This window comes from Girardinichthys multiradiatus, chromosome 8 (genome assembly GCF_021462225.1).
Source record: "Girardinichthys multiradiatus isolate DD_20200921_A chromosome 8, DD_fGirMul_XY1, whole genome shotgun sequence".
NCBI lineage: Eukaryota > Metazoa > Chordata > Actinopteri > Cyprinodontiformes > Goodeidae > Girardinichthys > Girardinichthys multiradiatus.
The window spans coordinates 35,999,005-36,026,085 of record NC_061801.1 but is presented as its reverse complement, the minus strand read 5'-3'; the positions used below and the strand labels follow the sequence as shown (position 1 = coordinate 36,026,085).

The window sequence follows — 27,081 nt, the reverse complement described above, 5'->3', positions numbered from 1 at the left end:
TATATAGTTAAAGCAAAGTGTAAAATATTTAAAATGAAAAGGTAAAATTAAATGGCAGTCCTTGCATTCATTTTTTTCTTGTAATATACTTGGTACATATTGATATGACCAATTAATGCTTCTTGTCTTTCTAAGAAACACAAAGGGACCTCTTCACAAATAAGCTAAGAACAGATAATATCTGCATCCCTGTCACTGTATGTAAGACAATCCTCAGATTTCTCCTTTTAACTGATGGCCATATTAAGACTCATAACACTATTGAACTATTTATTTCACAGCCATGATGTTGAGCTCTATCTGTGGATAAAAATGTGGCAGTTAGAGTAAGAAAAATGTTGTTTCTCCTCTTAGCTGATAGAACTCTGGGTGGGATGTTAGGAAAGGCCTGATTTTGATTCATTCTTAGTTCTCATCAGTCTGTCGGGGTTTTAGTCTTGAATTCAGAACCTCTAAATCATTACTGTGTCTGTTAACATGTTAAGGGGGTTTATACCTTATCTGTGCTTAAAATACTGAGTTATTCATCTGTCCGTTCGTTGTCTTCCTCTTATCCGACATTGGATCGTAAGGGTAACAGGTCCAGGACATCCCTCTCCCCAGTGACACATTCCAGCTCATTCTGAGAGATCCCAAGCCCTTCCCGGGCCAAACAGAATATAAAGTTCCACCAGCAGTTTCTGGGTCTTCCCCAGACTCTTCTCTTTTTGGGAGGTGCCTGGAAAACCTCCAAAGGGAGGCATCCAAGAGGTACCCTGATCTGATACCTGAACTACCTCAACTGACTCCTTTCGATGTGGAGAAGCAGTGAGTCTGAGGAAGCTGATTTCGGCCGTTCTTACCCAGGATCTCATTCTTTTGGTCATGATACATATTACATGACCATAGGTGAGGGATGGAATGTAGATGAACCGGTAAATCAAGAGCTTTGCTTTATGGTTCATTTATTTCCCAATGACTACAGATTAGAGCAGCGGCCAAATTACTGGAGTCCCAATCCGCCTGTCCATCTTCCATTCTACTGTACCATCAGTCATGATCAAGAAACCAAGATACTTAAAGTCTGACCCTCTGATCAGAAGGGACTACCTAACGACTTCTCTTACGGTGCATTCAAGCACATTTGGTACGCTGGATTGTCTAAATATCAAAGCAACTTCAAAATGATTTCAATCTTTTTTATTCTCAAATGTCTGAAATATTCTAAACAACATTGACCATTTTCAAGTGGTTTCATTGTTGTATCATCCATCCATGCATCCATCCATCCATCCATCCATCCATCCATACCTACCTACATACATGGAAAATAAATGTATTTCCCACAGTCCAGTCCTACATCCATTGACTCATAACTAATTTTGAACTGGGGGCTTTTATTTCTAAATGTATTCAATCAAAAGTGGTGTAAGGTGGCTTTGCAGCCCTTCTCATTCTCTAAAGCTGTACTTGACCTCAGCTTGTGGGTAGATGTAGCTGTCAGAACAATAAAATGTAGGAGGTGCGTGTTTAGATAGCAGCTGGCAAAAACTTTGTAGCAGCTTGCCAAAGCAGTGTGTTCAAGGTTTAATAACCTAATTTCCAAATCCTCCCAGAGTTTCTATTCTAAGGACAGTGAGAGAAGGAGGTTTGGATTGCTGGCTACAAACCTCTCTCTTCAGATCTACAGTATGATGCAGTTCAATCATTTCATACACTCACCTTTTTCTATCCAGCAAAAGCCCAAGGGATTTTACACAATCCCCTGTAAACTTACGCCTTATCCACATCGTCCATTTCTCCTGGATATAAGCCACTCTACTGGGATTAAGGTCTGACTACCTTGTCCGCTGACTAGTCCAAAAAGGACAGTAGCTACATAGAAACACTGTCCAAAGTGATGATGAGTGCGGCCACAAGTGGAAGGTCGTTTAACCCGCTGAGATCGGTGCATGAGTGTTTTTCCACTGCAGAGATTTTGTGAACAATTAGTCTGGGAGTCTGTGCTGGAAAGAGCCACTTTAACACTCTTTGTCATAAACAAATTTCACAAAAACTATTATTTAAATGCAAACTTGGCCCTGTTAGACCCACACTTTACACATGACTATCTAAAGTTAACAGCCCTAAATTTGATGTAAAGATAATCCAACTGATGACCTGGCACAGAGAAATGACCCATCTTGTACTGTGAGAACTGCTCCTGGTTGGTGAACGTTCTCAGTTAGTAAAGTTCTGTTTTAATGGTAGTATTTTTTACAGATATAAGATGTTAGCAAATTTATAAAAAGTGTATAGCACATGATAAGCACATGAGGATTTAGCACATAACTAAATTTGTTGCATTTTACTTGAAATACTTTCTGTAAGTATGTCACAGATGTCTCGATCATTCCTTTGACACATTTGGTCAGGTTGCAACCACAAACATTGATGTATTTTATTGGGTTTTTATGTGATCGACCAACACAAAGGTGCAGAAAATTGTCAAGTGGAAGCAAAAGGGTGCATAATTTTCTCAAATTTGAAAGTATTTGGTATCTGAAAGAAATATATAAAACTAAATCCAGCAGAGACCTGACACAGGACCTTCATCATGCTTGGGTTGATCTTCTACTCTATGCCAAGTTCACAGTTTGTTGGAGCTGAAATCCTATTTTCTGTCTGTCAAACTGTGTAATCCCTGGGGTTTCCCATAGACTCAACCGTAGAAGTTAAAACTTACTGTCTTTATCATGGACTTCTGGTAACGAAATTATATGTTTATCCCTTGAGTTTAAGTCTTTTTATACCTGAATGATTCATCGTTCAGACTTAAGTGACTTAAACAAACAATGAAGAAACATTTTTCTGAAAAATTTCAGGTATTCACAAGAAAGTCTTAAAAATATTCTGGAGGTTTATTGATCAAATGCACCTTAAATTTGTACAAGAGAGCCTTGCTCTTTATTATGAGCTGTAACTCAGTAACTGATTTAATGCACTATAAACTCATTAAATGCCTCTATGTGTATTTTTCCACTGATGCTGCTTGCTCTCTATTTTACCAGTTCTGTAAAAAGATCTCAATATATTTATTAGGTTGACCCGGTTCGTCCTATTTCTTACTCCATCGAACCCAACGGCTCTTTGCTGCTGCAGCCCGTTATTAAGGACCACCAGGGGGAGTGGGAGTGCAGCGTCTCCAACCGTGTAGCCTCCATAAGGACCCACACACAGGTCTTTGTCCTGGGTGAGTAAAAGCACCACCGGAAAGTTCATTTATTTACGCAATTCCAAATTAAACCTCTGGGGTGATATATGATATAGCTTACAGCTAATGACTATCTAAAATTCTAAATTAATATTACATCAGACCAAAAAAATTTTTTTTAGTACAGAAATGTATGTTATGACAAACACCATTATGGGGAAGACTGCTGACTTGACAATTTTCCTGCAGAAAACCACCAACACCATACCCAAGCAACAAAGCTGCAACAAAGCTGGATGTTCAGAATGCTGTGTGCAGGCATTCTAAAGGAAAGTTTGGTGAAAGGAAAAAGTGTGGTAGAAAAATCAAAAGGAATAAGTGCCGTCTTTAGAGGAATAGGATGTGAATGTATGGAATGCAGCTAGAGGTAGTGCTTCAAGAGTCACCGCACACAGACACACTATCTCTGTTTACCACTGTAATCCTACATAAGAGAACATCCAACCTCAACTCATTTCCTAATAAAGGATCATTTACCGATGATAAACATATTTCTTACTTTTTTCTAACCTATCAGAACAGTTAAGGGCTAAAAATCACACAAGTTTGTTTGAAATCAGGTCTTGTTTTTTAGTAAGGTGTAAATTGATTTACAAGATGTCATGATGTGGAGATGAAGTAATATAGCTTAGAGCCACACTTCTCCACAAATATTGGCAAGTTTTGACAGCAAATACCGATTGTCTTGTGCTTCCTGCCAAATAATATATGGGGAATACCAAACTAATTGAGAGGGATTAAAAAGTTGTACTCTTTTTATCTAATGCTAGTGCGCTTCCTCTTCTGATGCCACCCAAGGCAAGAACCCCAGGTTGCCAATATCTGGCCCTGACCAGGTATTGAGTGCGTGTATATACGTTTTAATTAGACTGAGACATTTGCCACACAAATTTATTATGGCTGCAGTTATCCCTGTAGCGTGTGCACCTTCTTTTATCACACTTCTTCCTTCCACTAAACTTTCCATGAACATCCTTGGATCCAGCACTCTGAACAGCCAGCTTATTTAGCAGCAGTTTTCTACCTGATTATGTATACCATAACTTAGCAGCAATATACCATTTCTGTATTAATCATTTTTATTGGCCTTTTTTAATATTCATACTATCTCAGAAACAGAATTTTGGGTCTTCACTGGTTGTACGCCATAATCATCAATAGTAACACAAATAAATGCTGGAGATATATCACTCTGTGTGTAATAAATCTATTTAATTTGATTGAATTTGTGAAATAAATTAACTTTATGAGGATATTCAGATTTATTAAGATTCACCTGTATAAGTGTACAGTGGTTACATGAGCAGTTTACTTTTTTAGTTTGGACTTTTCTTTCCTAAAATCTTCTCTGTACACCTGTACAAACTGGTGCCGGTGCCTCCGTTCCGCCTCCGATGTATAAATGTAGTACATCAAGAGATGGCCTCTAAACTTTTGCATCAGGTAGCTGAAGAGCTGGCCGATTTCCATCAACTCCTCTCCTCTCGCTCCATTACAGGAACCAGTCCCCATGCGGCTACTTCGTTGTCCGTCTCTCCAGGGGTGAAGCTGGCCAACTTATCCTGGGAGGCAGGCTTTGATGGAGGATCAACGCAGACATTTTCAGTTTGGTGGGTGTAAAGCCTCCCACTTTCTTCTCGGACTGTAACCATAGCAGCCATCTACAGCCCTGGTATTACTCTATTGATCTCTGGGATGAGAAATTCATTTATCTGTTATCACCTCTTGGCAGCTACAATATAAGACGCTGCTGTGGAATATACCTTTACAATGCTGTGACCATGCGAAGTACAATAGAGGGTTACTGATAAAATAAAAACCCAGCATAATAAGATTGTTTTTTTTTTTTTTGTTTGTTTTGAATCAGTGTTTTATTACCTTAGAAATCCCATTTTATTTGTTCTCAGGCTCAGAAACCAGGAGATAAAAACCTCATTGACACAAATGTTTTTGAACAGATCCGAACAGGTAAATAAAAAGGTCTTGCATCATGAAATCTGTATAAAAAGCAGGTGTTAAAAGCAGTTATAGCAGAGACGGCAGAGGTTCTCAGGAGACTGCATGCTTTTCATTAGACCAACATGGCTGTCACCTACAGAATAAAAGCATTTCAAAAGCACCAGAAGCTTCAAAATAAAACAAACCGAAACCTTACAGTGCAGTGCAATTGTTTGCACCCCTTGCCACGTCACAACCACAGACTTTATTGTTTTTAATTGGGATTTTATGTGATAGATCAACATAAAGTAGTGCATAACTGTTAAGGAATAATAACAAGTAACAGTAAAATACACAGATTTCAAGATTTTTTCAATAAAAGTCTGTGAAATGGTGCATAGATATGGATTCAGTCTCCTTTAATCTGATACCAGTTATAAATACACAGAACCACCAATTGCTTTGAGAGCCCACCTGCATATTATTAGCAGCATAAATCCAGCTGTTCTCAGGCCTCAGTGGTTTTTGGGAAAACATTAGTGAACAAACAGCTTCATGAAGACCAAGGAAGACAGCCGACGGTTCTTGGAGAGAGCTTTGGAGAAGTAGGATCCTTTCATCTTCTACAAAGGCTCAGCGGACACACAGACCACCCTCTCCTCAGTGACTCTCTCCAGCTCCTTCTGGGGGATTCCAACGTGTCCCCTGGCCAGAAGAACAATTTAGTCTCTTCTGGGTATTTTGGGCTCTTGCCACTGGGATCTGGCAAGAGCCAGATTTTTTTTCCTATTTTTAGGAAATAGCTCAGGCTCGGTTGGCAAGCGGCAAGTGTCAGTTACAATCACTTTCTTAAGTTTTGTTACAGATATTTCTTTGGATTTAAGTTTGGACTTTGACTAGGTCATTCTAACACATGGATATGCCTGAAACCAAACCATCCCATTGTAGCTCTGGTTGCATGTTTAGGGTGGTTCTCCTGCTGGAAAGTGAACTCTTCTGCAACCTTTTCTGTGTTTTGTTTATGTGACCTGAAATGGACCGGATACAGTATCTGGACTGAGCTGACATTGCACATACGTGTGTGTCAGAAATGATAACTTTTTTTTGTATTTTTCTCCATTCACACCTTGTCTTTAAAGGGGTCTTGTTATTTCTGAGTGACATAAACATTTTTCACTGGTTTTGAAAAGGCGAAAGTGTTTCTTTTTTCCATGAAGGCTTAAGATAATTGCTTATAGCTTCAGATAATTGCATGTTCCGGTAGAAACATGCTTTTGCAACTTCACACGCGCCTCAAACACATTTTCACTGCATACTGAAGATGTCCATTAAAAATCACAGATTATAGTAGCAAAAAGGGTAAAAAACTTGTTTTGTGTTGTTTTCTGCACTGAGCAGGACTTTATTCCTGCTTTTCCTTTTCCTTTTATTTTGTTTTTTTATTTAATTACTTAATTCAAGTTGCACTTAAAAACGTCTTTCAGCATGTCTTTTGTACCCTACCCCCTCCTTCATGCCTTTCTCCTACAGATACAGATAACTTCACTTGCATCAAAGCTCTCATGTTGAAAGAAAGTTTTATTTTCACACAGAATTGGATATTTTCCTGTAGTTCTGAAAAGGTGAAATGTTTTTCCCTGATGCCCCAATGGTCAAGTACTGGCATAAGCTCTGGTAAAAACATGAAAATTACTCTTACTTGGAGTTTCCAAGCTCTCTGTGCAGTATGGTCGATCCATCAGCACCGTCTCTGCCACAATATCTCAAGCAGATTATGAGCATGAATGATTAATGAAACCTACTTTCCTGTCATGATTCATACAACCAAACTCACGAAATACCCGCTGCTGTCACAAAAGGTGGTTTGGGCAGAGGGTTTGGACCAACTGCAGGCAAAAGGAAGGCAGAGGTGGACCAAAACATAAAGATGTTTAATAATACTATAAAGGAACTTACAAAAACAAAGTTCAAGGTCCGAAAACATTAACTGAAGATCATGAAACCTTTTAAATCCAAAACAAACCAGAAACGTGGAGGGGAGATGGTGATGGCAGAATTACATGGGCCAGACAAGAGCAGTACAGAGCAGTGAACCAATAGGGGAATAAATACTGAGGAGAATTGATGAGTGGACCAAGAAACAGAGACTAATGAGCAGAGTGGAAGCAGCTGAGAGTGCAACCAGGGAACAGAAACAGAAAATCAAAGAGAATAAAGGCAGAACAGAAACTGGATACACAAACAGAACATAACTAGCTACTGGTCCTTCTCAAAATATTAGCATATTGTGATAAAGTTCATTATTTTCCATAATGTGATGATGAAAATTTAACATTCATATATTTTAGATTCATTGCACACTAACTGAAATATTTCAGGTCTTTTATTGTCTTAATATGGATGATTTTGGCATACAGCTCATGAAAACCCAAAATTCCTATCTCACAAAATTAGCATATCATTAAAGGGTCTCTAAACGAGCTATGAACCTAATCATCTGAATCAACGAGTTAACTCTAAACACCTGCAAAAGATTCCTGAGGCCTTTAAAACTCCCAGCCTGGTTCATCACTCAAAACCCCAATCATGGGTAAGACTGCCGACCTGACTGCTGTCCAGAAGGCCACTATTGACACCCTCAAGCAAGAGGGTAAGACACAGAAAGACATTTCTGAACGAATAGGCTGTTCCCAGAGTGCTGTATCAAGGCACCTCAGTGGGAAGTCTGTGGGAAGGAAAAAGTGTGGCAGAAAACGCTGCACAACGAGAAGAGGTGACCGGACCCTGAGGAAGATTGTGGAGAAGGGCCGATTCCAGACCTTGGGGGACCTGCGGAAGCAGTGGACTGAGTCTGGAGTAGAAACATCCAGAGCCACCGTGTACAGGCGTGTGCAGGAAATGGGCTACAGGTGCCGCATTCCCCAGACCTGGGCTACAGAGAAGCAGCACTGGACTGTTGCTCAGTGGTCCAAAGTACTTTTTTCGGATGAAAGCAAATTCTGCATGTCATTCGGAAATCAAGGTGCCAGAGTCTGGAGGAAGACTGGGGAGAAGGAAATGCCAAAATGCCAGAAGTCCAGTGTCAAGTACCCACAGTCAGTGATGGTCTGGGGTGCCGTGTCAGCTGCTGGTGTTGGTCCACTGTGTTTTATCAAGGGCAGGGTCAATGCAGCTAGCTATCAGGAGATTTTGGAGCACTTCATGCTTCCATCTGCTGAAAAGCTTTATGGAGATGAAGATTTCATTTTTCAGCACGACCTGGCACCTGCTCACAGTGCCAAAACCACTGGTAAATGGTTTACTGACAATGGTATCACTGTGCTCAATTGGCCTGCCAACTCTCCTGACCTGAACCCCATAGAGAATCTGTGGGATATTGTGAAGAGAACGTTGAGAGACTCAAGACCCAACACTCTGGATGAGCTAAAGGCCGCTATCGAAGCATCCTGGGCCTCCATAAGACCTCAGCAGTGCCACAGGCTGATTGCCTCCATGCCACGCCGCATTGAAGCAGTAATTTCTGCCAAAGGATTCCCGACCAAGTATTGAGTGCATAACTGTACATGATTGGTTGACGTTTTTTGTATTAAAAACACTTTTCTTTTATTGGTTAGATGAAATATGCTAATTTTGTGAGATAGGAATTTTGGGTTTTCATGAGCTGTATGCCACAATCATCCGTATTAAGACAATAAAAGACCTGAAATATTTCAGTTAGTGTGCAATGAATCTAAAATATATGAATTTTAAATTTTCATCATGACATTATGGAAAATAATGAACTTCATCACAATATGCTAATATTTTGAGAAGGACCTGTATAAGAATGACTCAGAAACCATAAGAAAACAGGAAGTAAAGCGAAGACCAAATTCAAATAGGAATTTACTAATAAGAAACCAACAACAACTCTTAATGCAAGCAGCTTTCCTACCCAAACATGATGAAGTCCAATACATGACAGATGATCTTTTGTTCTCACTCCTCTTCCCTCTGTCTCTTCGGCTCTGCAGGGTGAAGAAGACTTCTGTTAGCGATGATGACGGGAAGCAGGACTGGTTCTCCATTCTCGTTCCATCCAACTCTGGCACCAGCCTGCAGGTGTCGGGCCTGTCTCCTGCCACCTACTACCAGTTCAGCGTCCTGTCTCAAAATAAATTTGGAACAGGACCATTCAGTGAGATTGCAACTGCACGCACTTTGGGTCAGTATTTTTTTCCTAGCTTAATCTCTTTCTGTATCTGCACATCTGGAACATGCTCCCTAAAGGAAAAATATGCTTGCATTTCATAGCTGAAACTAGAGATGCACCGATGCTGACACCAGCATTGGGTATGTGTCTGATACCGTGTACTTGTATACATACATGTGCTCCAATACTACAGGACCAGATACTTGTGTGATAGGAGCTGCATTTTCCTTTTAATAGCCAGTATTAGTTACTCCAACCTAGTAAACAGCAGTAATGCACCATAAAATGCTAACAACAGCTTGATTTTAAGCAGCTGGGTAATGGAGGAGAGGCTATGTCAGCGATGTGGAGGTATTTCCAACTAAAAGAAGGGGACAAAAGGAAGGCTAAATTATGTTCAGCAAATCTGTCAAGTGGAGAAACAAAATCTAGCACTTTCAACACAATTTTAATTGTAATTTGTAAAAACATCTAAAAGACCAACACGACGCAGAGTTTAAGCAGTTTGGTACATTAAAGGTACGGCCAAGGAAATGCTGAAGATGCAGCTGCAGAGGGTCAAAGGAGAATCTGGGAGAGACATCTGACAGAAAGCCTCCCAAAGGCTCAAGCTAGCAGCAGTGTGTTTGAAGAGATAGCAGATGAGCAACAATCATCCTCACTGAGCCCTGCACCAGTGGGTGCTGCCATGCAGTTAGAGATCTGCTTTGGAGAAATTACTGCTTGGGAAGGCAACCCACTGGAATACAGGTCCGGTTCCCCACTTTGGCTAAAATATCCCAAAGGTACCTCTCAGCTCCAAAACAGACTAACTCAGATGAAAAAAATCCCAGATGATGATGTCATGACTTTGTAAGCTTCTGATAGGTTAATTCATAACATTTGTGGTAAATAGGGGCACACCTGTGGATGTGTCTAAAGGCAACACTTAGGACACACTGCTACCTGGTGTGACATAATAAAAACATCACAAGAAATTAACAACATGGGAATGTCCCGCCGTTTAGTGTTTAAGAAGGAGACGGTTTCTGTGACTCGGATATGAACGTGTTTTGGTGCGACATGTACGAATCAGACCTTGTAAAGATGCCGGCTGAAGCTGATAAGAGAGTGTGATTACCTTGTTTATGCAAACACTTAAATGTATATGTTAGTAATAAATTCTTATTTTCAGACTGTGCTCATCTTTATTTTGATTTATTGAAGAGACAAACATTGCCAGTAGAAAATGTGTATGAACTTTAACAAACTATATAATACTTTGTAATAGCTTGCCCAAAGGCTAGCCAAACACTTGGCTGATGTGAGGTCAGTAAGTGCATCTGAACCTGATCTCTACATGGAGATTATTTGTGGAGGAAGGATATCACAAGTTTTCTCACTAGAAGAATGTAAAATATTCATAATTTTACTTTCATTGTTGTAGTAACACATACAGTGAAATATCTGTACATCTGCAGAACCTAGCCATTGCTTCCTACATTTCCAGAATTCTGTGTATTTTCTCACTTTTCAGCAGACAATGAGTTGTTTTCAGTAGAAGGTATTTAAAACAGCAATTGGTACAGCTTCTGTGTTTACAGAGCTTTAAAAGTCTGTAGTTTTCTCTACCAAAGACTTCCTTTTTTTTGAAGTAAAGATTGTCTGGGTATTTATTTCCTTTTCCTCAACATACACAGCTGACTGACAGTGTGCAGCTATCGGTGGGGGAGGAATAGTGCTACTCTACATACGATTATAGAAGAACCCCTGTACTTCCTCTGGCATGTCAGTGGAATAGATTTAAACCACATGGGTGATATGATATGAAGCTCTTTATGGATATGAAACTGTATAGCTGTGATGTAGAAGCAAATTTCAGCGTGACCTCTAGCTTTTTGTTGCCATCTACAAGCTTCTGGGATAATTTTACCCACATGTTGGAACACTCCTTTTAGCAGAATAGGTAAAGTTTATTTAAATTGAATGGCTTCCTGATATGGATTTGCTACTTAATATCTTCAAATTTTAAATAGGGTCGGGATTAAGATTATTTTTAAGCTAATTTAATGTTAGCTTGCTCTATCCACTCAAGAACCAGTTTTAATGCGTCTTTGTGTTTGTCATTCGACCATCTAGCTGTTGATTTAAGAAGTTGTAGAATTTGGAGGGAGTCCACCTCCTCCATTGAAGCATGCCCACAGTATGATGCTGCCACCACCTTGCTTGAATGTACTGTACTGTGTTCTTTAGTTTGAACAGCTGATAATTTCAGTCAAGCTTGAAAGTGTTGACTTTGTGGCAAGAGCTTCTTTCTGGCTCATTAAGCTATTATATGCAGCATACGATCAGGGCAGGTGCACATCAAGATAGCCAGTCCCTGATGAAGCAAAATGGCCCTCATCATGAGTTTCTTCTGGTCATAAACCTGGCTAGACATATTTCTTGTTCTGCTATCCAATGTTTTGGGTTTGTAAGTCCTTCCAACTGTCTTTAAAAACCCTGAAAACTTATCCTAATAGCTTCTGAAATATTCTAGTCAACTTTTTATATTCCTTCTTTTTAAAAGTGGAATGCATTTTGGAGTTGCAGTTGTTTTTCCTTAGGGCTCTTGATGACATACTGGAACAGGCAGGCTTCACAGCTGTTGCTTAAGTTTAAAACTTCCTTACATTGCTCTCAATGTTGTATCTTATTATACACTGCTCAACAAAATAAAGGGAACACTCAAATAACACATCCTAGATCTGAATGAATGAAATATTTTCATTGAATACTTTGTTCTGTACAAAGTTGAAAATGCTGACAACAAAATCACACAAAAATCATCAATGGAAATCAAATTTATTAACCAGTGGAGGCCTGGATTTGGAGTCACACACAAAATTAAAGTGGAAAAACACACTACAGGCTGATCCAACTTTGATGTAATGTCCTTAAAACATGTCAAAATGAGGTTCAGCATTGTGTGTGACCTCCACGTGCCTGTATGACCTCCCTACAAAGCCTGGGCATGCTCCTGATGAGATGGTGGATGGTCTCCTGAGGGATCTCCTCCCAGACCTGGACTAAAGCATCCGCCAACTCCTGGACAGTTTGTGGTGCAACGTGACGTTGGTGGATGGACCGAGACATGATGTGCTCAATCGGATTCAGGTCTGGGGAACGGGCGGGCCAGTCTATAGCTTCAGTGTCTTCATCTTGCAGGAACTGCTGACACACTCCAGCCACATGAGGTCTAGCATTGTCCTGCATTAGGAGGAACCCAGGGCCAACCGTACCAGCATATGGTCTCACAAGGTGTCTGAGGATCTCATCTCGGTACCTAATTGCAGTCAGGCTACCTCTGGCCGTGCGGCCCTCCAAAGAAATGCCACCCCACACCATTACTGACCCACTGCCAAACCGGTCATGCTGAAGGATGTTGCAGTCAACAGATCGCTCTCCACGGTGTCTCCAGACTTTGTCACATGTGCTCAGTGTGAACCTGCTTTCATCTGTGAAGAGCACAGGCCACCATTGGTGAATTTGCCAATCCTGGTGTTCTCTGGCAAATGCCAAGCGTCCTGCACTGTGTTGGGCTGTGAGCACAATCCCCATTTGTGAACGTCGGGCCCTCATACCATCCTCATGGAGTCGGTTTCTAACCGTTTGTGCAGACACATGCACATTTGTGGCCTGTTGGAGATCATTTTACAGGGCTCTGGCAGTGCTCCTCCTGTTCCTCCTTGCACAAAGGCAGAGGTAGCAGTCCTGCTGCTGGGTTGTTGCCCTCCTACGGCCCCCTCCACATCTCCTGGTGTACTGGCCTGTCTCCTGGTAGCGCCTCCAGGCTCTGGACACTACGCTGACAGACACAGCAAACCTTCTTGCCACAGCTCGTATTGATGTGCCATCCTGGATGAGCTGCACTACCTGAGCCACTTGTGTGGGTTGTAGAGTCCGTTTCATGCTACCACGAGTGTGAAAGCACCACCAACATTCAAAAGTGACCAAAACATCAGCCAGAAAGCATAGTTAATGAGAAGTGGTCTGTGGTCACCACCTGCAGAACCACTCTTTTATTGAGTGTGTCTTGCTAATCGCCAAAGATTTCCCCCTGTTGTCTATTCTATTTGCACAACATGTGAAATTGATTATCAATCAGTGTTGCTTCCTAAGTGGACAGTTTGATTTCACAGAAGTTTGATTTACTTGGAGTTATATTGAGTTGTTTAAGTGTTCCCTTTATTTTTTTGAGCAGTGTATTGTTTTATTGAAAATCTTAAACCCTAGCCCCCTTTAATGCCGTGGTCTAAGCTCACAGTTTTAGTAGCTTTTTTCCATGACTGCTACTCACCTTAAATATTTTAATGAGTCAGATTTATACACTCTCTAGCCTTTATTAGATACACTTGCTAACGCAAACAGCTAGTCAGCCAATCACATGGCAGCAACTCAGCACATTTAATCATCTCGACATGAAGACTTGCTGACGTTACACCCAATGGACCATAATTTACACTACAGCCTACTTGAGTATTGTTGCTGACCATGTCTATACCTTTATGACAAATTTTCCCATCTTTTATAGGGTCACCTCTAGCAGGATAGTGCTTATTGTCACAAAGCAAAAATCATGTCAAACTTGGTTGTTGAACTGCACTCCAATAGCCTCCATGGTCACCAGATTTCAGGTCAGCAGAGTACCTTTGGGATTTGCTACTAGATCAACATGGTCCAACATCTCTGAAGATTGTTTCCAATACCTTTTTAAAATTATATAGAATTAAAACGGTTCCGAAGGGCATAAGAGGGTGGAACCTAGTTCTTGCAAGGTGAATCTAATAAAGTGGCTGATGAATTTAACAACAAAAAAAGGCTAATGGCTAAAGGATTTATTTTTTGAATGCACTTCAAGCCATAAAAGCTATTGTCAGGGTTATATAATTGTGAAATAATTGTGAAATGGCTATGCTTATCTCATAAATAAGTCACCTAAACCAGACCAAACTTTAAAAATTTTTTTTTATTGATAAATCCTTAAAAATCTTTTTCGGGGGGGTTACAGTTTGTGACTGCAAAGCAAACATTAGCTTTTCTTCCTCACTCGTCTCAAACACTCAGGGTGCAGCAACAGTTTCCTCTTCCTTAATTACATTTTTTGGAGTAGAATGTTTTCCACTGATTGACTAAAAGTCTTCTTAATTCTCCCCACATTAGATCCTCCAGAGAGGAGGAATAAACCAAAGCCCCCCGTGTCGCTGTCTGCTAATCAGAGCTCAGCAGGTGTTATTCTGCAGTGGTCCCTTCCTGAGGCTCAGCAGCCTCCCATCACAGGCTTTGTCCTCCAATCCCGCTCCGCAGAAGAGGGGTGGTTTAATCTGGAGGAGAACATCAACGTCAACAGCAGCCAAATAGTGGTGGTGGGTCTACAAAAGGTAAAGAGCCAGTCGCATTTCTCCCTGTGCGCCTAATCAGCCCCTTTTGGAGAGCTGTGTGATGTCTGTACTGCAGTGGTTTTATTCTGTAGACTCAGGAACACTACATGACAGTCATCACTCCCCTTGTCATCTGCCCCCTTTTTCTTCCCTTTGCCCATCTCATCTCCCCCCTCCCACTCCTGTGTGCGTCTACATGAATTCAAATGAACTTCATTAGCATTGCAGACAGTGCCATGTGTTGACAAAGTGTGGTTTCATCGTCTGTCCTCCCCACTGTGTGTGTGTGTGTGTGTGTGTGTAACTCTGTGCTGCCGGGTTCAGGACCGCGTGTATGAGCTGCGGATGCTTTCTCGTCGGGGGGAGCTGCTGAGTGAGCCCAGTCCATCAGTCAACATCTCCACCACAGGTAGGTGTTTGAGTGCAGGCTTCTCTTCTTCAAAGTGACGCCTCACACTCTGCAGGCCTTCGTCTGCACCCCATGTTTTTTCTGTCCTCCCTCCTCTAGAAGAATCAGAGGGGCCCCTGGGAACGCTGCCCATTTGAAGCATGGGTAATAGAAATAGCTCCACTAGTAACTTCTGAATTTGTTCGACTTTTGTGTGTGACATGAATGTGAAATTAGATGTAGGACTTTATTCATCGCCTGTCATTGCAGCCATAACTCTTTGTTTTTGTTTAAACCGATGTGCAGAGTATCAGTCATCTGCCTGCAAAAACATACTTGTTCTTGGTATGATTTTGATGATGAGGCTCTATAATGGAAGCAGATTAGCAATTGTATTTAAAAATATTTTCTGTATATGTTAACATGTATACCCATCAGGCAAAACATTAAAACCTAACAGTGTGTGACTGATCTTTTAAGTCCTTTAAACTGTGAGGTGGGGCCTCGATGGATTGAACTTGATTGTCTTTTCACACATAGTGAAGCCAATACAAAGTTCTTTACAGAAGACAAAAACAGGAGGCAATAAAAATCACGATAAACCAAAAACAGAGGAATGATATGAGCTAAACAAGGCTAAACATGAAATAAAAGTACAGAAATATGTAGTTAGAAAAAATTATGTTGGTTTGAGGGACTGAGGAAACACAATTGTTAATCATGATAATTATGCAGTAGAGGTTTTAAATAGAAAAATTACAAAAAATAAATGAATAAACAAACAAGAAGCCATTAAAATCTACATTTAATTTGAACAGCTGGTTTAAAAGTACCTTAATCACAACATTAAAATGCAAATAAATAAGTATAGTAAATACAGTTAATTAAAAATAATATATGTTTTATTCAGGTCAGACATATATGATTACATATTAGTTCAAGACTTGACCCAGACTTGAGGTTTGGCACTATTGTCAAAGACTTGGACTCGAATTTCACTAATGATGCACAAGGATTCAAGAGGTGACTCAGAGTTAAAGTTTGGGACTTGATTCTGAGACATACAGGGGTTGGACAATGAAACTGAAACACCTGTCATTTTAGTGTGAGAGGTTTCATGGCTAAATTGGACCAGCCTGGTAGCCAGTCTTCATTGATTGCACATTGCACCAGTAAGAGCAGAGTGTGAAGGTTCAATTAGCAGGGTAAGAGCACAGTTTTGCTCAAAATATTGAAATGCACACAACATTATGGGTGACATACCAGAGTTCAAAAGAGGACAAATTGTTGGTGCACGTCTTGCTGGCGCATCTGTGACCAAGACAGCAAGTCTTTGTGATGTATCAAGAGCCACGGTATCCAGGGTAATGTCAGCATACCACCAAGAAGGATGAACCACATCCAACAGGATTAACTGTGGACGCAAGAGGAAGCTGTCTGAAAGGGATGTTCGGGTGCTAACCCGGATTGTACCCAAAAAACATAAAACCACGGCTGCCCAAATCACGGCAGAATTAAATGTGCACATCACCTCTCCTGTTTCCACTAGAACTGTCCGTCGGGAGCTCCACAGGGTCAATACACACAGCCGGGATGCTATAGCCAAACCTTTGGTCACTCATGCCAATGCCAAACGTCAGTTTCAATGGTGCAAGGAGCGCAAATCTTGGGCTGTGGACAATGTGAAACATGTCCACATCCTTCTCTGATGAGTCCACCTTTACTGTTTTTCCCACATCCGGGAGAGTTACGGTGTGGAGAAGCCCCAAAGAAGCGTACCACCCAGACTGTTGCATGCCCAGAGTGAAGCATGGGGGTGGATCAGTGATGGTTTGGGCTGCCATATCATGGCATTCCCTTGGCCCAATACTTGTGCTAGATGGGCGCGTCACTGCCAAGGACTACCGAACCATTCTTGAGGACCATGTGCATCCAATGGTTCAAACATTGTATCCTGAAAGCGGTGCCGTGTATCAGGATGACAATGCACCAATACACACAGCAAGACTGGTGAAAGATTGGTTTGATGAACATGAAATTGAAGTTGAACATCTCCCATGGTCTGCACAGTCACCAGATTTAAATATTATTGAGCCACTTTGGGGTGTTTTGGAGGAGCGAGTCAGGAAACGTTTTCCTCCACCAGTATCACATAGTGACCTGGCCACTATCCTGCAAGAAGAATGGCTGAAAATCCCTCTGACCACTGTGCAGGACTTGTATATGTCATTCCCAAGACGAATTGACGCTGTATTGGCCGTAACAGGAGGCCCTACACCATACTAATAAATTATTGTGATCTAAAACCAGGTGTTTCAGTTTCATTGTCCAACCCCTGTGTATATATATATATATATATATATATATATATATATATATATATATATATATACCGTATATATATATACACACACAAATATATGGTGGAAAATGTTTTTTTTAATAAAGAAAACTTACCTCTGGCAAAAAACATGAGCAGGCAAGGCATGACCAAATAGCTGTGTACAGGCATGGCATGGCATGGCAACACTATGTATGCACAAGGAGCAAACAGAACATCATTGTCCAACCCCTGTATACTTTAAGCTTCACTTCAGTCACACAAAGACTTAAGACTTAATTCAGACATGAGGTTTGGGACTCGTGAATGAGAAGTGGACTTGGATCACACATAAATTTTTCTGTTTTTGACTAAATTATACAATCCCTAGTTTTTCTTTTCTTGCTTACCAAAAGGTACCTCTGTTTTCACAGGTATGGAGAGCTATGCAGCTACGTCACGGCTCCTGGAGTTTGTCCCTGAGCCGTTGCTGGCCGGTGTACTGGCCGGGATAGGCTTCATGTTACTGGCATTGGCCTTGTTGCTTGGTTCTGCCTGTGTTGTCAGCCGCAGGACGGACCGGCGCAGCAGAAAAAGAGATAATGGTAAATATCCATCTTCTAGTGAACATTTAGCAGACACTTGTTTTGATGAACTGCATCTTGAACATGATCATTTATTTGACAAAATATTAAGACACTTTATACCTGTGTCATAAATTAGACTTTTCTTCATGGATTTAGGAATTTTCTTGTCCATTTCTCACCCACAGTCGTTGCTGATTTGGGTATTTTCTCATTAGGTGCTGATAAATGTAAGGGTAATTAACTTTAGGCCTGGTTGCCTTGAGTCCTTTAATGGGCTCTTGTTAGGGTCGATTATGTTTTTAACTTCTTGGCCAGTAAGTCAGACATCATCTTACCCCTCTTCCCTCCCTTTCAGAGCCCCTTCCTGCCATTTATAAGTGCTCCCCATCAATGTGAGTACCCCTTTGTCAATCCATAGTAATATTAGCCGGTGACCTTTCCCTTTTTCCTTCCTTTGAATGTGCTGCAAATGCGACAGATTTCTGTTCCATGTTCTTATCATCCTCATGATGATCCATGTGTGCTATCGGCTCGTTTTCATGCAGTCTTACTTTAGCAGTCATTTTCTCTTCCACTTACAGCTCTGTTTCTTCTGCTCTTCCCCATATTTCCCCTAACACTCACAGTAAGACTTCAGGCTCCAATAGCCCAGACAGTTTGTTGAAGAAAAGCCTCCTCCCAGCCAGCTCCCTCTACCCCACAACCTCTTCCACCACCTCCTCCTCGCAGACAGACTGCTCCTCCTTGAGCACAGAGAATAATCGTCGCCGCAGTAATATCGAGACAATCTACAACCGAGGCCGTCTTACTAAGACAACTTCTTTAATTTCTCCCTCCATTGAGATGATCTCCAGAGGTCCAGATGGTCGGTTTACACTCCGTGACTATGACACGATGAGTGTTGAGAGCAAAAAGATTTCCAGAGTCAGAAGATCTGTGTCACTTAACTTGGAAAAGGAGGACAAGAAAGATCTACCATATGTGCTCTCTGTTGATGTCTCTCCTTTTAAGACTGAGGATGATTCAAGTCAAATGTGCCGCATGGTCCAACTCTCACCAGTTCAGAAAAGCTACATTGGATCTCCTGATCAGAGCAGCCTGTACTCAAACAGCAGTTTTGGCACCATGCCTTGTCTCAATAGAGGACTGCCTCCAGTATTTCCTGTGCTCCCACATCTTCGAGCCAGCCTCAATCAGCCATTGACAACAGCGAGCACTCTGGTTCTCCAAATGGAACATGAACGCGAGAAGGGGAACCTTAGTCGGTGCCTTAGCCTGGCTCAGGAGAGAGAGAAACTGGAAAGGGAGCTTCGGTGGTACACTTTAGAAAGAAACTCCATGAAAGTCAAGACGGAACAAACAGAAACAAGCAATGGGGAGGAAAGTGGTGGGAAGCTTATGTGGGAATACAAAAGCAAGACCTTGCCAAACAACTATCGTCAAGGTGGCAAAGAGAGATCTAGCTACCTTAGGTCTTCCTCAGCCAACTGGGAAGCCCATTTTGATTCCAGCTCAAATTTGAATCCATTCAGAGAGCATTTGAATACATCTCCACCTCTGAGTCCCTCTTTATCTCCTTATTCTCCTGAATCATTTGGTAAACACACCTTGCTTCAACCCAACAGGGCCAGAAATTCTTTAGTTGATAAATCAACTCTCCATCACCAGAGGTGTAAAGGAGTAGATGCAGCACAGGGCTATGATAATCCAAGACAGTTCACATTGGACCACCAAACAATGGATTCATTCTGTGAACCACAAAAAGAAAAGGTTCTTAGAAATGGCACAATTTTTTACAACAGTAAAAACATTCCAGATGCAGAACCAGATTCTCCAAGATTGAAAGAAATGCTCACTGAACCTACTGGCAAAGAATGTGTCGAGATGAGTGTAGACGAGCCTGGGTTTGAGGAGCCAACATTGCCACCTACAAAACCCATGTTGCACCACAGGATAGCTTCTCATGTTCAACATGGCTACTCACTGTCTCAAAGAACTGGGCATGATGACATGAGAAGGAGCACAAGCTTCAATTGCAGTAGAAATGCTTCTGTGGACGGCTTTGACAGGGTCCATCATCCTCAGCAACCTTCAGAACCAGGGCTCTGGAGAGCTAGGAGCCGAGGGTCCAAAACCTTAGACCACAAACAGCGAAGTCAGAGTCTAGACTTGAGGAGACAGAAGAAGTGTACATTTCTCACACCAGACGCATGGATAGGTTCTCTCAGCCAAGAGAACTGTTCATTGGAATCTCAAACAACTACCCAAATTGAGCCTCATTACCCCCCTGCTGTGGGTTATTTATCTCCAACTCACAGCCCACAGGTTCTGGCTCCCAATCCTGACGTGCCTTACTACTGCCAACCTTCCCCGTCAGCCAACACTGCCTATCAGGACGCAATGAATCAATCAGGTTACATTGTCAGCTTGAAGGAAGTTTCCACATACTTACCACCCATCAACAATGAGTTAGAGGCACTGGAAGTGGAGTCAGGAGGCTACGAGAGAGTGACGGAGTCCGGTGGCAGCTACAGCAGTTATGCCAGCAGCGGCCGTGGTAGCATGGAGACTACTAACGGGCGTCTCTCCTTGTGTCACCTGTCCCCAACTTTCACAGACTCACCTGAGATTACAGAGGACACTCAGGGGAGGTCAGAGGGCAAGGACAGTGGACAAACAGAACTAAGGAGAAGGTAATGAGATGTGGTGAAAAAGTCAATAGCCTGAAATGCCTACTCACTTGTAACTAGACCACAGAGTAGTGAGTCAGTTTTTTCTGTAGTGTAGTTTGAAACACCAACAACTTTCATTTTTCATTTACCCCATAGCACACGATTAATTCAGAATGTTATAAAGTAAAAGTAGCACACAGAGGCTTCACATGCCAACACTAGGATTAACATGCTGATGCAAATGCTGTCATGCTAATGCTAACATAGGCAATGTAATGTTATGTACTAAAGTTAATGTATCATGCTTAGGATAATGTTATTTTACTGTTGTTAAATTCAGCCTGCTAATGCTGGTGTTATTTGGCTAGAGCTAACAAAATCAGTTTCATGGAAATTTTATCATGCTAAAGCTAAATGATCATGCCATTACGTATGCTGCATATAATAGCTTAAGCATGGCAGCATATGCTATTTGTAATGCTAATATGCCAAAGCTAAATTAATCATGCTTCTAATAGTGTTCTCATGCTAAAGCTAACATAAACATGCTAATGGTATACACTAAAGCTAATCACAATATTGTTGTGCTAAAGCTATAGTTAACATTTCTAATGCCAAAGTTATCATGCTGAGGCTTACATATGCAGACTATTGTTAGCATATTATTGGCAATGGTACCACACTAAAGTAATTTGCAGCATGCTAATGCTAGTGTTATTTTGTTAAAGCCAACATAAGCAGGATACTGTCAATTTGATCAAACTAAAGGTAAAAATGCATATACTATGCCGATGTTACCATGCTAAAGAAATGCTTAGCATGCTAACACTAGTGTTATTGTGCTTAAGCTATCATCAGCAGCCTAATGCCAACTTTATCATGCTAAAGGAAAAGCTAGCATGCCAATGTTACTGTGCTAAAGCAATTGTTAGCAAGCTAATGATAATCTTAATATGCTAAAGTTCAAGTCAGCATGCTAATACTAGTGTTATCATGCTAATACCAGTGTTATCATGCTAAAACTACCATAGGTATGCTACCGCTAATTAACATGCTAAAATAAATGTTGGCATACTAACATTAATGTCCATGGCTCATGTTTTTTCATTATTCCTTAGGAGAGAAACTTCGGTCGATGAGAATTATGAATGGGATGCTGCTGACATCTGCTCACAGCCTGGAGAAGAGGATGGTGAGAATTTTGATTTTCTTTTTCATAGAGGCATGCTGTCAGGCAAAATTACTTGCTAAAACTCCACAGATCTTCTGCTGACACGTCTATGTCCTTTTAGTAGATTTTCATATTTATCAACATGGTAGGAGACCTTCTATTCTGATTTCTAATACCAGAGCAAAAAGACATTTGTTTCCCTTTTGCAAGAACTATTCAAAATAAATCCTAATTCCCCCATTTTGTGTTTTTGTACAATGCAGTAAAGCTAGATTATTTATTTTTCTTATTACAAGCTATTATTTATTTCTAAAATGGAGTAATGACGAAAATTCAATCTGGGAGACTCACCCACTCCTCCAGCTTCATCCAGTGGCTTCTCCGTGCGTCTCTGTGCCAACCAATCAGCATCAAGTCCGCAGTAATCCTCAGCCGATGATCCTTCAAGGCTCCGCATTTAAAATCTCCCATTCATGGATCTCCCAGCTGTCAGCCGTGCTTCGACCCTTCTCCACCCCATCGCCTCCATCGGATTCTCAGTTCCATTACCATCAGGCCTCGTCTCCATCACCAGTACCAGATCCGGGGGAAGACAATTCTAATTCTAAGACATTCATCAAGTTCATGCATTATCAGCATTCATGTCTTCCTCTGGGGTCTGAGCACCAAACAAATAAACATCCATCGTGTAACTTCTCTAATCGGATTTTATGTTTCTTATTGTGAGTCTCTACAGGATTGAAATGTTATATCAAGTCCTCAGGGTTCTCATTAAAAGTGTAAAAAATATTGTAATTTTAGTCTGTTTTGTATTTAAAGCCTTAGCTTAATAGAAATATCTGCAATACATTCAGAGTGGACATTTGAAATTTAGATGTGTATGGCTCAAAACAGATTGATTGGTCTGATAATTTGAGTCTGGGAGTGTACAATTTTGTCAAAAATTTGTATTGTAGAAATAACTTATTCAACTTTGTCAATTTTAAATATTTTATAATCACAACAATTATAATACATAATATAAACACAAAAATAATGTGTGGACTGATAACATATCACCATTTTAGTTTTAAAAAGGATACATCTAGTGCAATTTTGCATTATTGGTTAAATGTAAAATAAATAAATATATAAAATAAACATAGCAATACACCAAGACTCTCTCTGATTACATTTGCACTGACTGAGAATTTCATGTCAGACTTAAAAGGTTTTTCCCAAATATACTAATGAAATTGTCAGCAAATTGTTTTATTATAAACAAATTTTGAAAAACAGGTCAACATCTTGCATTTTTCAGGGCAAATTCTTGTTCCTATGACACAAGCAACACAGGCTTTTGGATTGCACAAACCAAAGGGAAAATCTTTACAGTAATATTCCTAATTATAAAAAAAGGAGATAATGTGTTTATTAAACAGTTTTCTTTGCCTTATTAAAGTAGTTTGATGTGTGGTGGAAGTCAACATTTAAAAATATACTTTTTATAAAACTTCTTTATTTGTATCTGGTTGACATTTGTGAAAATATTCTCTTAAGCGAATTTAAAGAAAGGTCAAGTCTGTTTTCAATAAGCCAGTTTTTAATATCCAGCCCATAAACTGTGACTGTTTCACACACCAGGATGTTCAGCATCAAGGAGATTAAATTTGTATATCAAATACTATCTGAGGCAAAATATAAAAAATTCACAGGTTGTAATCTCACAAATGTCTTTGTTTTTGTACCCGCAGGCATTTTTCCAACACTGAATCCACAGAAGCCCACTGCAAACCAGAGCCTTCCTAGCGTGCCACGCGCCAAGAAAGCACAGAAATGTTCCTCTGAGCTTCGCTCGCTCCCGGGGCATCAAAGCAGATGCTCTGCTGTGCCAGAACCAGACGCCGTGCTATTCTGACAGCTTCGTCGCTCGCCTCATCTCACCTGGTGTGTCCTTTCACGCCTTGGCTCAGATCACTGGGTGACAAAGTCTCATGCTGGAGAAAGCAAGTTTTTCTGTTATCAAGCTCAAGTTTTTTTTTTTTTTTATTTCAAAAGTGAATAAAGACAACCCAAGAACAGAACTTTTTTTGGGGGGGTGATTGGGTGTTTGGTCTTTTTGAGTACAGAAAACCACATTTTACCTAACTGTGCAAGGCTTTACAGAAGCATCTAACTTTTAGCAATTCTTCTCAGACTACCAGTCCTTTCTCTCCATTGATGAATTGGGTAGTTTGTTAACTGTGGATTAATCATCCAGTAGGACTGAAAATGGCTCTCATGCCAAGAGATCTTGCAATGTTAAATTTCCAAAAAACTTATCATCTTGTCTCGGCTGTCTTCCAGAATGCTATGCACTGAAACAATCACAAAGCCCACTTTATGTTTATTTTTAGCTAATAATAATCTGCCCATATGGGGGCACTAATAGAGCACTGAAATTTATTCCCCAGATGGTCTGATGATTCTTAAATATGGGAGAAAATGAATAAAATAAGACACAATGAGATCAAACTAACATACCCTATCCTGATGTAGCAAAACACTGAATTCCACACGCTTGATCCCAATACACATGCACTGTTCAGAATGGGTCACATCAGAAGCAACACAAATTTGCATCTTTTCCTCACCTTCAGACTTTCATAACACACATTTCTTTACATTACAGTAAAATACATGGCAAGATAGGAAGCAGTATGGCAGCAGCTTTACTCTGGCAAGAGTTGAGCTACAAAACAGAGTTTTGTAGCTTGTCTCACAATCCTTGTCTTTAAACCTAATATTGTGTATTGTGGTGTCATCTAGTTGAATCGTTGCACCCCTATCATCCAGGAATGACTCGGAAGTCACAAGCACCAAATAGTTTTGGTGTTGCTGTTGTTGACAGGTTATTGTCTTTTGGTTTGGATGATTTGATAACATTTTCTAAAAGGTAATTTAATAATATTCAAAATGAGAAATTAGAAATCACAAGATTTTTTTTTCTTACTGAACAAAGCAAGAGATTCATTGTTTGATTAAAGCTAAATCAAGTTGCTGAGTTTTCATCCATCCCCCCGTCCGTCCATCCATCGTTCCAGGACATATCAAGGCCATAAATCAGTAAATTGTACAGAAAGCTTCCTAAGTGGCTGATTCATCTGAATTCAATTGCAATTTTTTTTAAATATACAAAGAAATCCAGTTTTGGTTGTTATTAGAAGGTTAAGAAGCTTGAGAGGCGTAATCGTTTACACAGGAGTGTAAAGCTTATGTCTAAATAAGTAATTACTGTAGGGGGCTAGCAGAACTCGGATTAATTTTTATTTATTTTTTATTTCCTTTTGGTAGGTTTCTTTTGACAAAATGTAAAAATATCAAAAGGAATATAGAATAAAGATGTGATTATGAGATGCATTTTTAGCAACAGATGTTAAAGTTATAATATAGCTTCTAGAAAGAGATAAGGATAAGCTAAGCTGAGATTTTAAATTGATTTAATTTTATAAACTTTATTTTTCCATATGTGGGTGAAGAATTATATTGTCCTTCTAGTATGTTCTGGATATGACCAGGAGTCTCCTCCCTGTGGGATGGCCTTGGAAAACCAAGGAGGTCACAGAGACATCCTGATCAGACACCTGAACCACCTCAAACTGAATCTTTTGAATGCAAAGGAGCAGCAACTCCACCCACAGCTACTATGAAGGAAACCTGTTTCAGCTGCTTATGTCCTAGATCATCTTCTTCTGATCACTCCTTCTTCACAACAGACTGGAACATTACTGCAGATGATGTCCCGATTCATCTGGTCATGGATAGAAAAATTAAGCATATAAAACGGTAGCATATTAAGTTGGTAGAAAAGATAAATGCAGTAATACATTTAAAGAAATCAGATGTTTTTAGAGTTCTAAAAGATGTTAGTGTTGTAATTATGTTCTTATTTCAATTTGCTGACTGGAATAAGTTGTGAATCCCTTCCTTTAAAGTAGGAAACCACATTGTATGTTGGGTATTTGATCTGACTTTGTTGGTGTAAATCGAATGCTTTTAAATCTAAGTTGCTTTATGTTTGTTAAAAATGAAAGTATGTTTTTATATTTTGCAATACCTGCAAGCTTAATTTCCTGTCACATGTCTGCAGATATATAATACATCAAACATTAACAGGAGATAATTCATCAGCATAATGCAGTAGCCTCTGGAACACATCACTTGTATTCAGCTCCCCTGAGTCAATACTCTGTCCGACCATCTTTTACTGTAATTACAGCTGCAGGTCTTTTGGGGCATGTCTCTACCGGCTTTGCACATGTAGTGACTGAAATCTTTGCCTATTTCTAAACTCAATTTCAGTCAGATTGGATAGAGGGCATCTGTGAACATAAATTTGCAAGTCTTGCCAAGAATTCTGTTAGATTTAGGTTTAGGCCATTCTTAGACAAGAATACACTTTAAACATCTAAACATCTCCATTGTCCCTCTGGCTGTATGTTCAGAGTCATTGTCCTGTTGGAAGGTGAACCTTCACCCCAGTCTCAAGTCTTTTAGGGCCTTTAACAGGTTTTCATCCAGGATTGTCCTGTTTTTAGCTCCATACATCAACTCTGACCAACTTGTCTGCCCCATAAACTGACAGGCTTATGGGCCGGATGGTGTCCGGGTGTTCAGAGTGCTAGTTTTCCACCACATAGAATGTATTGCATGTTGGCCAAAAAGTTTACTTTTGGACCAGAACACCTTTATCACACAGCTCTGTCCTGACCCACCTGAGCTGTGGATCTCTGCAGCACCTCCAGAGTTACCATAGGCCTTTGAGTTGTTACTCTGGTTAATTATCTCCTTGTCCCGCCTGTCAGCTTATGCATTCATTAACATTCTACTCCATTTACTGATAGAGAGATTTCTGAAGGCGGTCACTTGTACTGAATGTTTTTTAGGGGTATCAGAGTAAAGGGGATTGAATACAAATGCACACTTGATGCAGTATTGGACTTAAAATAAAAATGTTTTGTCATTCCTGAAGTCAACATTTCTTCTAAGTAGGTGCCAGAGACTGAGTGAGGCGATGCAAATTTATTTCACACATGTTAAATCACAGTACTTTACCTTGGAAAATCCAAGTATCAGATTTTTCCATCATTTTCCGTTTTCTTTGAAAGACTCCCTTCCCCCACCTGTTGCTGCAAGCTGCTGGAGAAATACCCACAGTTAAAAA

The 27,081-nt window shown here is 40.4% G+C and overlaps 1 protein-coding gene and 2 long non-coding RNA genes across 5 annotated transcripts in view; 1 reads left to right on the top strand and 2 right to left on the bottom strand.

The window, feature by feature from the left end:
* Positions 1–26,883, top strand: part of igsf9a (immunoglobulin superfamily, member 9a) — a 93,037-nt gene extending 66,154 nt beyond the window's left edge. Inside the window, exons 12-21 of one of the 3 annotated variants that reach the window (XM_047372601.1) lie at positions 3,061–3,211; positions 4,731–4,842; positions 9,184–9,374; positions 14,544–14,761; positions 15,086–15,170; positions 17,904–18,074; positions 18,412–18,448; positions 18,683–20,749; positions 21,847–21,920; positions 23,633–26,883. In XM_047372601.1, coding sequence (XP_047228557.1) covers positions 3,061–3,211; positions 4,731–4,842; positions 9,184–9,374; positions 14,544–14,761; positions 15,086–15,170; positions 17,904–18,074; positions 18,412–18,448; positions 18,683–20,749; positions 21,847–21,920; positions 23,633–23,796 — 3,270 coding nt within the window. In that variant the 3' untranslated portion in view covers positions 23,797–26,883. The remainder of the gene's footprint in view (positions 1–3,060; positions 3,212–4,730; positions 4,843–9,183; positions 9,375–14,543; positions 14,762–15,085; positions 15,171–17,903; positions 18,075–18,411; positions 18,449–18,682; positions 20,750–21,846; positions 21,921–23,632) is intronic. The other 2 variants (XM_047372602.1, XM_047372603.1) reach the window with 2 other exon arrangements.
* Positions 14,576–18,017, bottom strand: LOC124872532. The gene is made up of 3 exons (XR_007039317.1): positions 17,880–18,017; positions 17,607–17,678; positions 14,576–14,704 (listed from the first exon to the last, which is right to left on the bottom strand). It is a non-coding gene; the product is annotated as an uncharacterized LOC124872532 (long non-coding RNA).
* LOC124872527 lies at positions 25,357–27,081 on the bottom strand. Its single transcript, XR_007039313.1, has 2 exons — positions 26,973–27,081; positions 25,357–25,668 (listed from the first exon to the last, which is right to left on the bottom strand). It is a non-coding gene; the product is annotated as an uncharacterized LOC124872527 (long non-coding RNA).